This window comes from Chroicocephalus ridibundus, chromosome 1, assembly GCF_963924245.1.
Source record: "Chroicocephalus ridibundus chromosome 1, bChrRid1.1, whole genome shotgun sequence".
Classification (NCBI taxonomy): domain Eukaryota; kingdom Metazoa; phylum Chordata; class Aves; order Charadriiformes; family Laridae; genus Chroicocephalus; species Chroicocephalus ridibundus.
In genome coordinates, this window is record NC_086284.1 from 205274248 (window position 1) to 205289435 (window position 15188).

A 15188-nucleotide genomic window follows, 5' to 3' on the forward strand; every position below is an offset into this window, starting at 1 on the left:
TGTATAATTAATTATACATAAACTTCTAATGAGATTTGGTTAGAAATGCAAACAATTTTTATAGCAGCGTTAGCTGCACAGCGGCGTAGCAGCAGTAGTTCAGCAAGTAGAGCGGATGCTGCATTTTACTCATCCATCAGATATATGGACACATTTTAAAGCTTCTTTAGAGTCAGTATCTAAAACACGCCCTTTGCAACTGGTATATAGATCTGAGCTGATCTGGAGTCCAATTCAAGAGTCCAATTCAGTACACTTGGGAGCTCTGAAAGGATTTTGTCCTACCCCGCATTTTCTGCTGGGAGCCAAATTCTCCTGCTCTTTGTGTTCTGAACACTCCTGGGACGTTGCCCCAACTATCTCTTGCTTTGTGCCAGAACAAGCTTTTGTGCATCCATTTGGTACCAAAAAAAAAAAAAACCCCAACAAAAAAACCCTATTCATGGGTTTATTACCCGACATCCTAAAAAGTCCCTCACCAGCTTTTTTGTAGGCCCCCTTAAGATACTGGTAGGCCACTATAAGGTCTCCTCGGAGCCTTCTTTTCTCCAGACTGAACAACCACAACTCTCTCAGTCTGTCCTCATAGGAGAGGTGCTCCAGCCCTCTGATCATCCTCGTGGCCCTTCTCTGGACATGTTCCAGCATGTCTGTATCTCTCTTGTAGTCGGGGCTCCAGAATTGGACGCAGTACTCCAGGTGGGGTCTCACAAGAGTGGAGTAGAGGGGTAGAATCACCTCCCTTGACCTGCTGGCCACGCTTCTCCTGATGCAGCCCAGGATACGATTGACTTTCTGGGCTGCAAGTGTGCACTGATGGCTCATGTTGAGCCTCTCGTCCACCAGCACCCCCAAGTCCTTTTCTTCAGGGCTGCTCTCAAGCCAGTCACTGCCCAGCCTATATCCGTGCTTGGGATTGCCCTGACCCAGATGGATAAAGCACTAGAAATTACAGCAATAGGCTGAAGTGTGATGGACAGATATCACCTGGAAGAGGCATGGTATGGTCAAAACTGAACTTACTAGATTAGTTCTCAGAAATTGCTGTCAGAAAATGAAGAGAGGGGGAAGGGAAGGGGGCTTCCGATTTCTAGATTCATCAAAAAGTAAATTAATAACAACACTACAGAGGTGTGCTTTGTTGTGTGTTAGTAAATGCTAGGCTTTAGTGGTACTAGCGTATATTAAGGGATGCTGCTGATGCCCACACCAAGCTTAACTGGACTGGCTGAAGCAGAGAATATGTTCTATCTCCTTTTCTCCACGCTTTCCACTTTAAATCAGCATCTGTGGCACTCTTAATGTCTTCCTTTCAACCAAGAAATTCTATTGGGTTTCACAGACGACAAACATATATTAATAATAATTTATTAAATTAATAATAACCTCCTTAAACTGAAAAGGGGCAATTTCCACAGTGCGCACTGTCACAACACGCCACTAGATGGTAGAACAGGATCCTGTCTGCACAGTTCTGCAGCCACTCAGCACTCCCAGATAAAACCCTTCCAGTGAGCAACTAAATTAATTCCGGCTGAAGATTCATAAGTCTACGATGCAATTTAGAATTTTTATTCCAAGTGCATACATCATATCCTTTGCCATTTACGGTTAATTGTTATGTTCCAGAGCTCTGTCTTCAGTGATGACTTTCCAAGGTGTATTTACAGAGCAAAGACACGTAGCAGCACACTGTGCGGGCTCGGTCTCACGGCTACCCAGTTAACACCTGCAAAGTGACGAGCTATGAAAATTAAGCCACGGGACTCGTTTGCAAGTTGTGATCCCACGTGGAAATCACACTGCCTGGGAGGCAGGAGTGGCTACAAGAAACTTCTGCTCTGAAGCATCCTCCAGAGGAGCTGCCACCGCTCTGGGAAGGGCCGCCTTCCCTCTTGCCCTTGGGAAATGTACACAGAAAAGGGGCGGGGGGTCGCGGGGGACGTGACCGCCTGCCCTTCAGTGCCTTCCGTGGGGATCAAGGAGAATTTTTACACATGCAGCAGTAGAAAACTAAAATTCAAGGCAGCAAGGGTACTAATAAGCAAGATAATAGTTCAGAAGTAACTAGGCTGCTGTGAGTAAATGAAATAAAGGCAGTCAGTGTAAAATGCCTAGAATTTATTTTTTTAAATTTTGATACAGTGTCTCTAGAAAATCTAACTTGCATTAACCACAGAACTTAAAACCCGCTTGGGCATGATAGATGAATGGCACATGCAGTGAAAAATGTCTCAAGGACTTTTAGCAAAAGACGTTAAACAGTGATTTCCAAAGTCTTGGAGAAAAGGCAAAGGGTGCCACAGAAATCAGGAAAAAAGAACTTAGCATTGTTATTAAAGAGCCAAAAGAGGAATAAATGTAATAATAAATATACTGACAGGTATAAAGAGGCAAGGTTTAAAACATCAGAGTGCACAAACAAACAAAATGCTGAAAAGATACTAGAAAACTGACAGACAGCTAACGAAACAGACAGAAAAATTATATCACAAGAAACTACCTGTAAACAGCTATTTGGCAGGTGCTATTTATTTAATATGGGAGGAAGAAAAGCACTTTCCCCACCTGGAGTTTTGTAAGAGTCATGTCAGACCTGCTGAGCAGACAGTGTTGCGGGCAGAGAGGTCCCGTGCAATGCTGTGTCCCCTGCCAGATAACTATGAACTTAATCATCTACTCTCGCTTTATCTATAAACACAGAGCTCAGGACTTCCCTGAATTAATCCTTGTTTGGACCACGTAGGGAATTAGGATGGGAAAAGAACATCATGAATCACCAAGTTTTTTCCACTGCTACCACAAGCAACAACACAACTATTCTGAACTCCCTCCTAAAACAACCTCCAGTATTTGCCTTCTGTTGTAAGTAATTTCCAGAATCTCATACTCACGTTCAGCATAAATCATAATTTTTTGATTATACGCAGTGATCCCTGTGGTAAAACTGTCTTTTAGTATAAATCTCTGCCTTCCCTGTGTCTGCTCCCTGGTGTACTTGAAACCAGCAGAAATAGCTTCAGTTACCCTTCGTTTTGCTGAGCTAAACCACCCAAGTTCTTTCAGTCTAAGAAAATGAGCTCTCCGTGACCCTTAATCATCCAGGTAGTTTGAATTAATCTTCCGCAAGCATTAGTAAATGAGACTGCTGCACAATGCTCCAGAGGAAGCTCACTTGCTCCTTGCACAGGGGCACCAGCGCTTTGCTGTCTCTGTTGGAGACGTGTCTTCCGCCGGTCTCTCCCACAGCCTCATCAGACACCACGAGACCGGCTGTATAAACCCCACCGTTTTGTCCTCCTTTTTATTTTCCAAAGAATGGGACTCGCTATACTGGGAATTATTATTTTTTTCCACTAATCATGCTGATTTTCATTTTAAGACCCATCAGTTACCTAGTTTCTAATTAAATCAGTGTTTCACATCAGTTTTATATTCTTCTAGATTCATCAAGTCAAATATCTCGTATGCTGTAGTGGCAACTACTAACAGCATCAGTCCAGTCTTCTGATCATCGCTGCTTAAGCACAGGCTTAAACATAGGCTAATCAGCAAGAACTAACTCCCAAATGACCGTGTAGCTTGACATTAACTATATTGTTCTAACTTAATTCTCTATCAAGAGGGTTCTGCGCCAGTCAATCCATCTTTTTTCTTAGGAATAGTGGTAAATGTATAGGCCTATGTTGCCATAACATCAGACATCTGGATCTTGACCAGTGTTTTAAAGATGACTGGCAATCATTGTTCATATTCTGAGAGCTCCTTTATCAGCCCTGTCCAAGCCGGGGTTGCTGGGTATTGACAACTGATATAAAAGCTTTAGCAGATGTGACTCAACACTCCCCTGAGCCCTGCTGGAGTGGAAAGGATTTATTACATGATTAGCATATTAATACTTTCCTGCTTTTTCCCAAACACAGAACATAATATTGGTCATTCCTGCCCTTTTTCTTTTTTTCTTTTTTTTTTTTTTAGCTGATTTCCATCATTTCTGTCTGTTCACTTCGGTATAATCTCTTTTCTTCCTCCTGTGTTTCAAAAATGCATTGTTGTTGTCTGCAAGCCTGCAGACCATATACTGGTCCCTCAGTCCATTCGCTTTCTTATCACTTTTCTGCAATAGGCTGCCTTCTAATTTATATTCATTGTTACCAACTTCTCTTTTCTCCCATTTACTATATAATTTTTATATTTATGTCACCTTCTCTCTAAGCCAAACTGATTTTCCAAGGAAAATAACTCTCTCTTTTTGTAGTGGGCTTTTTTGGTGCTCTTAAACAGTGTACAACCTACCTGCTTAAATTCTTCCTTGCAGAGATTCGATTCAGAATTGGTTTCAGTTTATGAAATTGGCCTATGGAAGTACTATCTATATTTAAAGTGCTGGATATCACTTTGGAATGCAATCCACTAGCAAAAATGTTCCAAAAGACTTTTAACCCCAGCAGAGAGATAAGTTATATGGAGTGAAAAATTAAGAGTCTTTTCCAATTTTGAATTAATGAGCCCACAGCTACAACATTGCGTATAGTTCACAGAACATCCATACCAGACATCTGACACCTGAAAAGACTTGGGGAGGGGGGGAAATATCAATCAGGAGCTCAGAGCATTTTTGAAGAATGCTTTAAATAATTAAAAACTTTTAACTAACTGACAAGTGGGAAAGGAGAGGAATCAAACAAGCGCCTATATGTATTTTTAGGGAGATACATAGCTTACAGGGTTTAAGTAGAAGATGGGAAAGAAGGGAGACAGAGAAAAAAAATACTGAGACATATTGGATGGGGGGCTGGGAGTTGCTTGTTTCATTTAGACTGAACCAAGGCTTTACATGTCACTTATATATGGAACAGTTTTTCTTGGGCATGAAGGATGTGGAGGTGATAAGCAAATAGATATTCCATCTTTTATCTTGGTCTGTCCCTTTTTTATTTTTTATTCCTATTTAACTCCTTAAAGGCACTGCCTGTTCAGGCAGCTAAGCGAATTAAGGTGGCTTGAACCCTCAGCACTGCTTGTCTGTGCTGGTGATTGAGGGGGGGGGTGGTGGTTTAAGATTCATGTGTTATATGGAGAGTAGGATACATAAATAGTCTCTCATGAGCTACGTTTTCCTGGTTCAGCCACTGCTTATTTAATTCAGGGGAAATAACATTGAACTATGACAGACCCTTACAAGATCAGAGGGCATTTCACTGGCTGCTTTAGAAACACCACCACGAAATACATAAGAAACACCGTCAGTTCCACTGTCAGTGACTCCCCCATTGGACTTTGATCCTATGAGAGCAGCACAGCCCAAACTAAAGCAGGTTTTAGTTGTGCCATTGCAATATTCCCATGAGGGAGACCCTAGGAGACTTGCACAACTCTGCTATGGTTTTGCTCTCTAATTTGCCCCCACTGTTCAACTCCATTAACCTCAAGAGGGATTAATTTCAGCACCAAAAATCAGATTACTGTTCTCCCCTTGCAACATCAGTCCATGACATATCTTATGAAAACAAATTAGAAGTTCGTTATAACTAATGAAATAACTAGTTTTATTGTCTTAGACTTCACCTTGGACAGCCTTTGCTAAGCCTATCTAAAACACCCCTGAAAATGCAAGATGAAGGCTCAGGCAGAGAGCTCTGGCCCTGTGGTACTAAAGGGACACTGATGGCCCTGCAGAGCAACGCATTTGCAGGGGATGGAGCCACAACCAGGACCACGCCAGACCCTCACAGATCTTGTCACCTTCATTTGGAAGTGCAAGGTGCTGTTCTGCAGACTGGTGATTTAGGCCCCTCTTACCCTGGGGGTTCCCATCCCTGTGATACCCTGCTGTGATTTCTAACACTACAAATAGCATTTTAGTAGCCTGCTTCAAGGAGCAGGTGACCATTTTTGTGCTTCAAAAGCCTGCATAAATGAGAGAATGCTCTACCCCCATGACAAAGACAATGGAGCGTTTTAAAAATTAATTTTAGCATACGCTTGACAACACCTGTACATTCTGCTAGAGTCCTGGGAGGCTTGGCACCCTGTTCCCAGCTTCCTACGTGCTTGCAGAATGACCTCACTCTCCCAAGGAAAGCTCCACAGGTAGCCCTTGCCACACAGGTGCTCCCACCCTTCAATGTACTCTGCACCAGGTGTGTTTTTTACCCATAAACATATATTCTTGAGATTTCCAACACACAGGCCAACTAGTCACCATTTGCAAATTAGTTACTAATCTGTAAATTGATCTTAACAGCAAGCTCATATGTTAAGTATGGATTTAGTAGTGTTGCTAGCAAGCCTACGGTTACATCAGAATTACAAGCCATTTACAGATACTGGAATTAATAGAATCAGTGATACCAATTTATTGTATTTTGAGGTATCAACAATATAAATTCCATGTAATAAAGGAGACTATTCTATTCATTTTAAGAGTTTCTATAACACTCAAGAACAGGCACATCAAAATTTGACAACTAGGGATTGACTGTATTTTGTGTGCACAGTTCATCTCAGGCTCACAAGCGCAAACGAGAACAAAGCAGAAGTCACCAGCCAGGGAGGAGGCTGCCAGGCTGGACACCAGCTGTATTTGTAACGTAGCAGTGAAAGAAAGGAAAGGGCCGTCCTTTCTACAGCTTTAAACTTGGACTACCTCCAGGAGGCCGTAGCAGCAGGCAGATCTCAGCACCTCTCTTGCTTGTTGAGCAGAAAGCTAGGGTCAAAAATCTTCCTTGAACAGAGAACCAAACTGTGTGAGAACATCCCACCCTGCTGCCAATGTTTCGGAGCTGTGTAGCCCCAGGCCAGCGGAAAGACTGACTCTTTGTTACCGTTCCCATACGTATTCCCCAACCTGGCAGCTTCCCTTGGCTGGCCTCCCGCAACTTATTCACAGTAGTAACATCTGTCACACAACAAACTCAGCCAAGGCTGCCCCCAGCCTCCATATCCCTGACCAGTCCTTCCTTATCTGTAAGCATCAAGTCCGTAGAGCACCTCACCTTGGCAGCTCCTCCATCGCCTGCATGAGTCAGCTTTTATCACTGCACTCCAGAAACCACCTGGATTGCTTGTGCCCTGCTGTGTTGCCCTTCCAGCAGGTACTTAAAGTTCGCTCTGAGGACCAGGGCCACCTTCAGGTTATCTGAAGAAATTCTCCTCTACTTCTTCTTGATCAGGTAGTTTGCAGCAGACAGCCACAGTAGCATCACCCATGTTGGTCTGCCATAAACCAGCCCATAAACTTTCAGCTAGCTTATCATCCATCCTAAGGCAGAGCTCCATGCATGCCTTCTGCTCGCTCACATAAAGGACACCTCCACCTCCTCACCATCCTGGTTCACCCTTCCTAAGGAGCCTGTATCCATCCATGGCAGCACTGCTATCCCACCCACCCTGTCTCCAGGATCAAAATGAGATCATAGGTGCACACAGACCTCTCATGCCTCCCGCTCCCCATGCTGCAGGTGTTATCATACAGGCACTCACTCTTCCCAGAACAGGCATGAGAGCCTCCCCCATAATGCTGTTGGGTTGGCACTTCCTTACACGCATACATACGCTTGAGGGGAGGGGGGAGCTTCTGCCCTGTTGTCTTGTTTTCAGAATCTCTCCTTGAAGACCCCCAGTGTGATGTGACTGTGGGTGGGACCAGCCCCAGCGTGGGGTGGGAGGGTGTGGCAGGGAGGAGCAGGGGGAGGAGCATGGGGCTGGCTCTATAGGGAGGTGCCCATGTGGGGCTGCAGCTGTGGACAGGTGGTGGTGTGGGTTCTTGAGGTCTCTGCTGTCTGTTCTGGTATCTCCCAGGATGGCTGGCTTACGGGTGGACTTTGGCTTGCTCCTGGAGCCCCTGGGCTTCATTAAGGTCCTTGAGTGGGTAAGTGGGGCTGGGGATGCACAAGGGGAAGCCTTGTTCTCCTTGTGGGGCTGTTTATTCTCCTTTCCCAGGCCTGGGTTTGCTCCTGTGTCCTAGCTGGGTAGGCCTGAAGAGGTGCGTGTTGTTGGGCTGCCCACTCCTTGGCTCACGTGGTGGATGGATGTGGTGATGGATGTTCAACACAAGGCCGCTCTTCAGCCAAGTCCTCTGGCTGGGAGGGAAGAAAGCGGTTGTTTTCTGTATGAATTAGAAGTTTGTCATGGTAACTCGCACTGCTGTGTGTTGTGCCTTCTGATTATATGGGGTTTAGGGTTTTGCTAGTGAACAAAGGGAAAACAAGAGCTACTTAAAGAGTCAGGTGGATGTGCAGTACTCTGAGCATGTACCTTCTGGCTACTCTAATCTATGGTTGTGGTTGTCTGAGACTCCTAAAAATGTTTTCCTTACCAGCTGAAAGAGGTACTGGGCTGGCTTTTAGCACTAAAAGAAAAAAAAAGGCAAGACAAAAAATTTTGCTGTAGAGCTAAGAAAAATATAAACAAAAAGCTTTCAAATGGGATTTTGTTAGTGGTTTTGCTCATGGTTTTTGGTGTTTAGAAACTCAACATTTTCATTACCTCTTGACATCACTTCATACCTCACTACTGCTAACTTTGTCGCTATTTCTTGCCTTCATTAGCTGTTTCAGCTAAATGTTATTTCCTTTGAGCTCTAGCAGCGTGCATTACTATGTCTATATCTCAATTCCTATAGATTTTTTCCATCTTTGCTTTTGCCACATGTGGAGGCTTTCAAGGTGAAACTACCCTTCAAGTTTCCTGCAAAGGTGTGGCAAACAAAACGGTTACAGCTGCTTTTGCTTATCCATTCAGGTGAGTGTGAGTTCTTTGTTTGTCACTCACACGCTAATTATTTTAGTCACTTCTTTCCCCATCTGTCTCCCTATGAATGTGTACTTACTGTATGTATCTGAATGAACACGTGAAACCTCTGGCTTGCTGTGTAGTAGCAATAAATGAATCAATATTTAGTTGTAATTGTTCAAAGCACTGTGGTTGTCAGTGTAGGATGGGGAACAATCTTCAGATATCTTGACAAATCTTTGTGTTGTATAACTGATATATTATGCAAATATCAACTGTCTTTTGGAGTAAACTTAAGCAACTAGAATGCTGAAGCATGATTGTATGAAGTTTCCACTGTATGGGAAACTCTAACTACATGAATGACGTAATATTTGCAGGTTGAATACTGTTGTATTTAGTGCACCAGACCCAAAGCGCTGTGGTGGTACTTGGACTGATGTCTATCTCGTGGGCAACTTCTCCTCTTCTGCACAGTTCTTTGTTACGCTTGCAGTGTTGTCTTTCCTTTACTGCATTGCTGCCCTTGTGGTATATATTGGATATAAGCATGTGTATCAGCAAAACAGCAAGTTTCCACTAACTGTAAGTAATACTACGATATTTTCATGTTTTGCTTTTGAAACCACAGAGAGATAAGAAATACTGCTAATACAAGAATATCTGAATAACTTACAACTATTCAGTAGTTCCAAAAGTTAGATGGAGCATGAACACAAGCATCTTAAACTAGTCACTACAGCACTCAAGCAGAAAAGGGAACCCAAAGCCCTTCAACAGCCATAGCATCCTACCTGCTGCAGCTATTAAAGCAGAGTGGAATGAAGTTCCGCCTTCTCAGGTGAACAATGTCTTCACCACAACTTTTTCTTTTGTATTGTAATTTGAATATAGAGTTGTTCCATAGGTGAAACCGCCTCTGTTAGTCTCTGGGAATTTTTTCCTGTGTAGAGGCACCTGCTGTGCAAATGCAATTGGCAGAGGGAAATAGGTATCTCATGAATTTTAGTCACCTTAAATACCAAAGCCCTTATCCTCAGAATGAGAAATCTCAGAGCTTGCTTAGAAACAGACCTAGTGACCTTTCAAGCCAAATTTTAGCATTCAGCCACCCAGATTTAAAAGCTATGCACCTTCTTCCCTGTCGCTCCCCCTTTACTAAACTTTGACTTAAATTTTTATAACGTAAGTGCTAGGCATCTGACTTTTTTTTTTTTTAGGGACTAATTTCTTACAAAGGATAAGATTGCTTGTGCTTGATAGATGCAAAAGGCATACAGTTTTGTAGCTGATTATCGACACAGAATACAACGTTAATGGCTAAATTTGCTTGTGAAGATTAGCACTGATGTGGTTATTTTGGTGATATAATTGATACTGTCTCTGCCTTGCTCTTTTATGTACATTCATGCAAATTTTTTTAACTTAATAATAAATACTTCTCTTCTGTAGGACTTGACTATCACTGTCATAACAGCCTTTTTGTGGCTTGTCAGTACTTTTTCTTGGGCAACGGCACTTGCCGATATCAAAATGTCCACAGGGGCCAGTGCCATTCCAGGAATCGAATCTTGCAAAGCACCAGGAACAACTTGTCGCTTTGCTTCTGTGACCAGCATGAAAACTCTGAATGTGTCTGTGGTATGTATGCCTTCTGCCATGTGGGTACAATAAATGTGTTAGAAAACAGCCAATGGCACCTGAGAGCCCTCCTTCCACTGATTGCATGTGTTGCTTAATGGGTTAAGATTGCTTTATGGGTTATTAGTCATTCAGACCCATTAATACTGTGGTAAAACACTGACCAAAGCTTTTCTTTAGAAGGAGACTTGTTTCCTCAAAGAAATTAAGAGCAACAACTTCTAGGATCTGTCTCTAGAGCAGCATTTACAGATACATTTGAGTCTCTTCATTATTTCTGTCTGTAGCCAAGAGCTCTCTTACTGAGCCACCCAAGTGGTTTGTTGACTGATACAAGTAAGGAGGAAACACTATGCTTCCTGCTCTGCCTTTTGGTGCTGAACCTAGCTTTTTCATCAACTGTGAGCAATTTTTACACCTTGAATAGAAGTTCCTTGTAATACAACAATATAAAGCTTATGTTCATAGAAGGAACTCCTTACAGCAGGGCAAATGAGGTTTATTGTGTGATCTTCCTAGTGAATCCTGCTTTTCAGAGCTCTGGCTGCTATTCATTGGCCCGATAATAATTAATCATGTGCTCTGGATGTGCACATGCAGAAGTGCTGAGTGACTGAAAAGAATTTGTTTAATTCCATGCAAAGGATAGAGTAAACTGACAATCTGATTTCCAAAGAAGTCTGTAAAAATACCTTGTAATACTCCATAGCATGTGGAAATGTCTTGCTCAAATCAAAGGGGTGCCAAAGATAGCAGTTGTTTCTGGCTTGCCTTGAAGTCATATTCTAGATGGTTGGTTTCGTTGTTTAAAAAAAAAAACAAACACAAAAACAACAAACAAACCCAACAACAAAAACTTAATCTCACTTTTTTTTTCCTAAACCTACAGGTGTTTGGCTTGCTTAATATGGTTTTATGGGGAGGAAATATTTGGTTTGTATACAAGGACACCAACCTACACAACCAATCAAAGAGAATTCCTCAGCAAAGTCCAGCAATATATTCAACTCAAAGAGGAATATAAAAACAAGGTGATACTTTGAAATGCTTCTACTTCTTACATCACACTGCCAAGAGCATGGAGCCATTAGGATTTACTTCAATAATAATTGATAATACTTTGTACAAACATCTGTTTTGCTCTGTGAAGCTCTCTGGCAAAAGGTCTTGGATACTCCAATTGAAGTGTTTGATTATCTTGAAATATATTATGCCTTTTGAAGCTGTGCAGCTTTTTATTACAGTTTTTGAAGAGCAAAATGTTAAAGTTATCTGGATGCTGATCCTTTTGGGTTCTTAAATTAGCTTCATAGGAGGAATGGGGGAGAAGAAACTGCATTTGGGTTATTACTGCCACTTCTTTAGTTCTAACAAGCCTTGGCTGAAAAATGAAATGTAAATGCAACTACGGCGTGTGAAAATGCAGTCCAGCTTCTTCCTGTCACTTACACCTTGTAAAAGCCATCCGAGTAAAACTCGTAGCTCTGTCAGGGCTGCAGCCATCACATGTTAGTTTACAGATATTCCATTCAGATTATTGTATCAAATCTGCTGCCAGACCTCTCTGGAAGGACGTTACTTCTGTCTTTATTATGTTGTTACTACTTCCTGGCTCAGGACAATCTCTAAACAAGAAGATAGCTTATAGTTTTGCTATAAACTCTTTTAACAAAGATAGGAGAGTGTATACATGTGCAATAGATGACTTAAGCATTTAAAAAAAAAAGTAAAGTATGGCCCAAAACCCTTACAAACACTGATATATTCTAACTGCTAGTGTCTGGGCTTCTCTGAATTCTTTTTGAGGTGATTGAAAAAATGCTTGTGTGTGGAAGGCCATAACTGGAGATGTCTGAATATGACTAAGTCTTCATTGATGCTGTTCAGCTTATTCATTGGGAGCAATATTTAGTTCTTCTCATGTGGACTTCTTTAATAAGATACCTGGTCCTCTGTGAATAGCTCAGAAAATGTTTGTCTTGACAAATATAGTAAGTGGTTGTCCAGGGGCTTTTATTTAAACTGTTTAGGATGAAAATGGATGTAATAGTATGTATATAACACGAATACTAATTGTTCAGTGTGCCAGAGCTACTGACTTTCTGATAGTAAACTTCCAGTCCAAAGAGCATAATAGAATAAGTATGACAGCTGCTGAAAGAATGTGCCTTGAGTCCTTTCTCTTACCTGTGCTACAAAAGGTTTTTCACACTGATGCCTGGAGTTTTTTGTGGAGAGGAGTTTCTATCGCTCCTGCAGCTGCCTGGTGCTGATTAGGACTTCTTTCTGTCAGCCCTTAGGGGGGATATTACTTATAACTGTCCAAAATTTCATTTTAACTTCCTTTGGAAGAGGTAAGAATGTTCAGATGTCCCTTTCTAAAACCATGTTCTTTTTCTTTTTCATTCCTGGATAAAGGATCTGAAAGCAATGAGCTTCTGCTCTTTCCTGTTTAACAATACTAGCTGTGTTACTGCCACAAGAAAAGGGGCTTGCCTTGTCTCAGCGGTCACCCAAGTGCCAAGTATCATCCCACCTTACAACAACCTCTTGAGGGAAGACAAAAGCAGTACCCGGTTATAACTGTTGCACCAAAAGTACGGCTTTTGGTCATTATGTAGTCTTCTCAGGTCCTCCCCTCTGGACCTTCTGCAACCCGAGAGGCCACTCTCAGCAGGAGAAGTCTGAGGCGTAGAGTTTAAAAGATGAGCGTGATCTTTTCTTTCATCTCTGTTACCAGGCCCTACTGAGCAGAATTGCATTGAGCTATAAACGTAGTATGGCTTTTGTGAAAATAGTAATTACAATGTTTTGCTGTTAGCTAACACAGAATACCAAGCTTTTATCAAGATCTGAAGTACTGAATCAGGCAGTTGAATGGAAATGTAAGGAGGTGTTATTTTGAAGTGCTCTTGTTCTAGCTGTTCTCCTGCCTCCGAAGAGCCCCTGCTATCAATGACCCTTGTGTCCTCTCTGACCTCTTTGCTTCCATCAGTTCCAGGTTGCAAATACTAACTTTAAACCTTAAGTCCTCGTTCCTTCTTGAAGTGAGTTCATTTTTTACTTAACGGTGCCCTGAACTGTCAGTTGTCACAGATGGCTTGTTTTGTAATGTCATATCTGTATCACTGCAAATAGTGAGAGGGACAAAGGAGGAAAGAAAATTATTTTGTTGCTGCATATAGGACACTTCTCTTTTTTTTTTTTTTTTTAGCAAGTTGAGACTATTGAACCTTCTCTGTTGCTCTCTTTCTAACAGAAATATAGACACCTGAGATAAAAAGTGCTGTGCTGTTTCATCATGGTGAGCTGTGATAGGATCACTGCTACGAGGTTACCAAGAAGATCAATATTTAGATGTTTTGGTAATTCTATTACTATACTTTAAATTTCAAAGCTAGACCTGAAGTGAATCAGTACTTCTCACCTGATCAAAGTTAGCACTGCTTTGAGCAGGAGGTTGAATCAAGTTGGTTGGTTTGTTTTGTTTTTGTTTTGTTTTTTTTTTTTGAGGTCCCTTCTTTGTAACGTTCTTCTTTCTGACACCTGATGGGCCATTGTTTGCCTTTTCTCCCTGATTTTTGTCTTTCGTCCAGAGGCTCCCTGTTTGCATTACTGTGCATGCTTATTTTAAATATGTATTTCATCGTAAAATCTAAAACTTCTATGAATTTTCATATTGCCTAAAGAAAAAAAAACCCTGCTAACTAGAGATTAATTAAGCTTTTCAATCTCATAATTCTTTGGGATTTAAGGTTACACATGATGCGGCTAAAACACTTTTATTAACCTTTAATATTTTTAACAGAACCATGTTCCTGTCTACTTAGTATGTACTTACCTACCAACTGAAGCTCTAATTCTACAACAAACTGACGTTGTCACAATAGCCCTGTTAGAGTCATTGGGAAGGCTTAGTTATAAAATGGGCATTATGTATGTTTTTGCACACATGAGAGCAGGAACAGATTAGATCAGTGTATGCCACGTTGGTGCCGAAGGCCTAGCCAACAGCTGAAACTGAAACAGACTTGGAAAGCTTAGCACACCATGATCGTTTCCACAAAAACTTAAATTTCGTATGCACTCAAAGAGACATTCCTGTTTTCCAGAGGGCTGAAACTTTGCCTTTCACTTCTTGTAGCTGAAACAAACGTGTCCCGTCCCCAGGGTGCTTTCCTTCAGGAGACAGGGAGACGAAATATGGCGGGCAGGAGTACAGCTGGTAAAATATAGATCAACAGATACGTGGTGGTTCTGTAGAAATTCAAGCTGTGTGTGTTCTAACCAGTTAAATGTTAACGGCGTCCTGGCTCTGCGGGCTAAGGCGAGTGTGACATGTAGTCCACAGCAAGCAAGATTTGAAAAAGGAAAAATAACCACGTATCCCTTTCTGGTTCATTAGGATAAGACTTGTTTTCCTTCGTAAGGGGGGAGGGACTGACGCAGGATACTGCTGGCTTTGATGTCTGCTGGAGTCCTGCAGCTGAGAAGCCATGGAAAGCATCATGCAGCAGGAGCAAGCAGCTGCTCTCATTTACCCTGGACACCCACAAAGGGCTGAGCAGCCTTTGCCTTTTGAATTGATGACATATTCGTGCTGGCAGCACTGAAATACTCAGTGCCTTATTTACTCATAAGAGCTGGGGGTGGAAAAAAAGTCTCTGACTGATTCACCAGCTTTATCTTGACTGTGCAAGAATCACCATTGCTATCAGGAGACACAGCGCACTTGATCCCTCTGTATTGAGGGAACAAAGGGCCTGGAAATCTGCCAGGTCTCTCTAGGTAAGGCATCCTCAGCTGGCAGC

At 42.0% G+C, this 15188-nt stretch overlaps 1 protein-coding gene across 1 annotated transcript; it reads left to right on the forward strand.

The window, feature by feature from the left end:
* The first annotated feature begins 7804 nt into the window (after positions 1-7804).
* SYPL1 (synaptophysin like 1) lies at positions 7805-11401 on the forward strand. Its single transcript, XM_063324370.1, has 5 exons — positions 7805-7873; positions 8627-8745; positions 9117-9321; positions 10189-10377; positions 11267-11401. Exons 1-5 carry the CDS (start codon positions 7805-7807, stop codon positions 11399-11401), a joined length of 717 nt encoding a protein of 238 aa, XP_063180440.1.
* The last annotated feature ends 3787 nt before the right edge of the window (positions 11402-15188 follow it).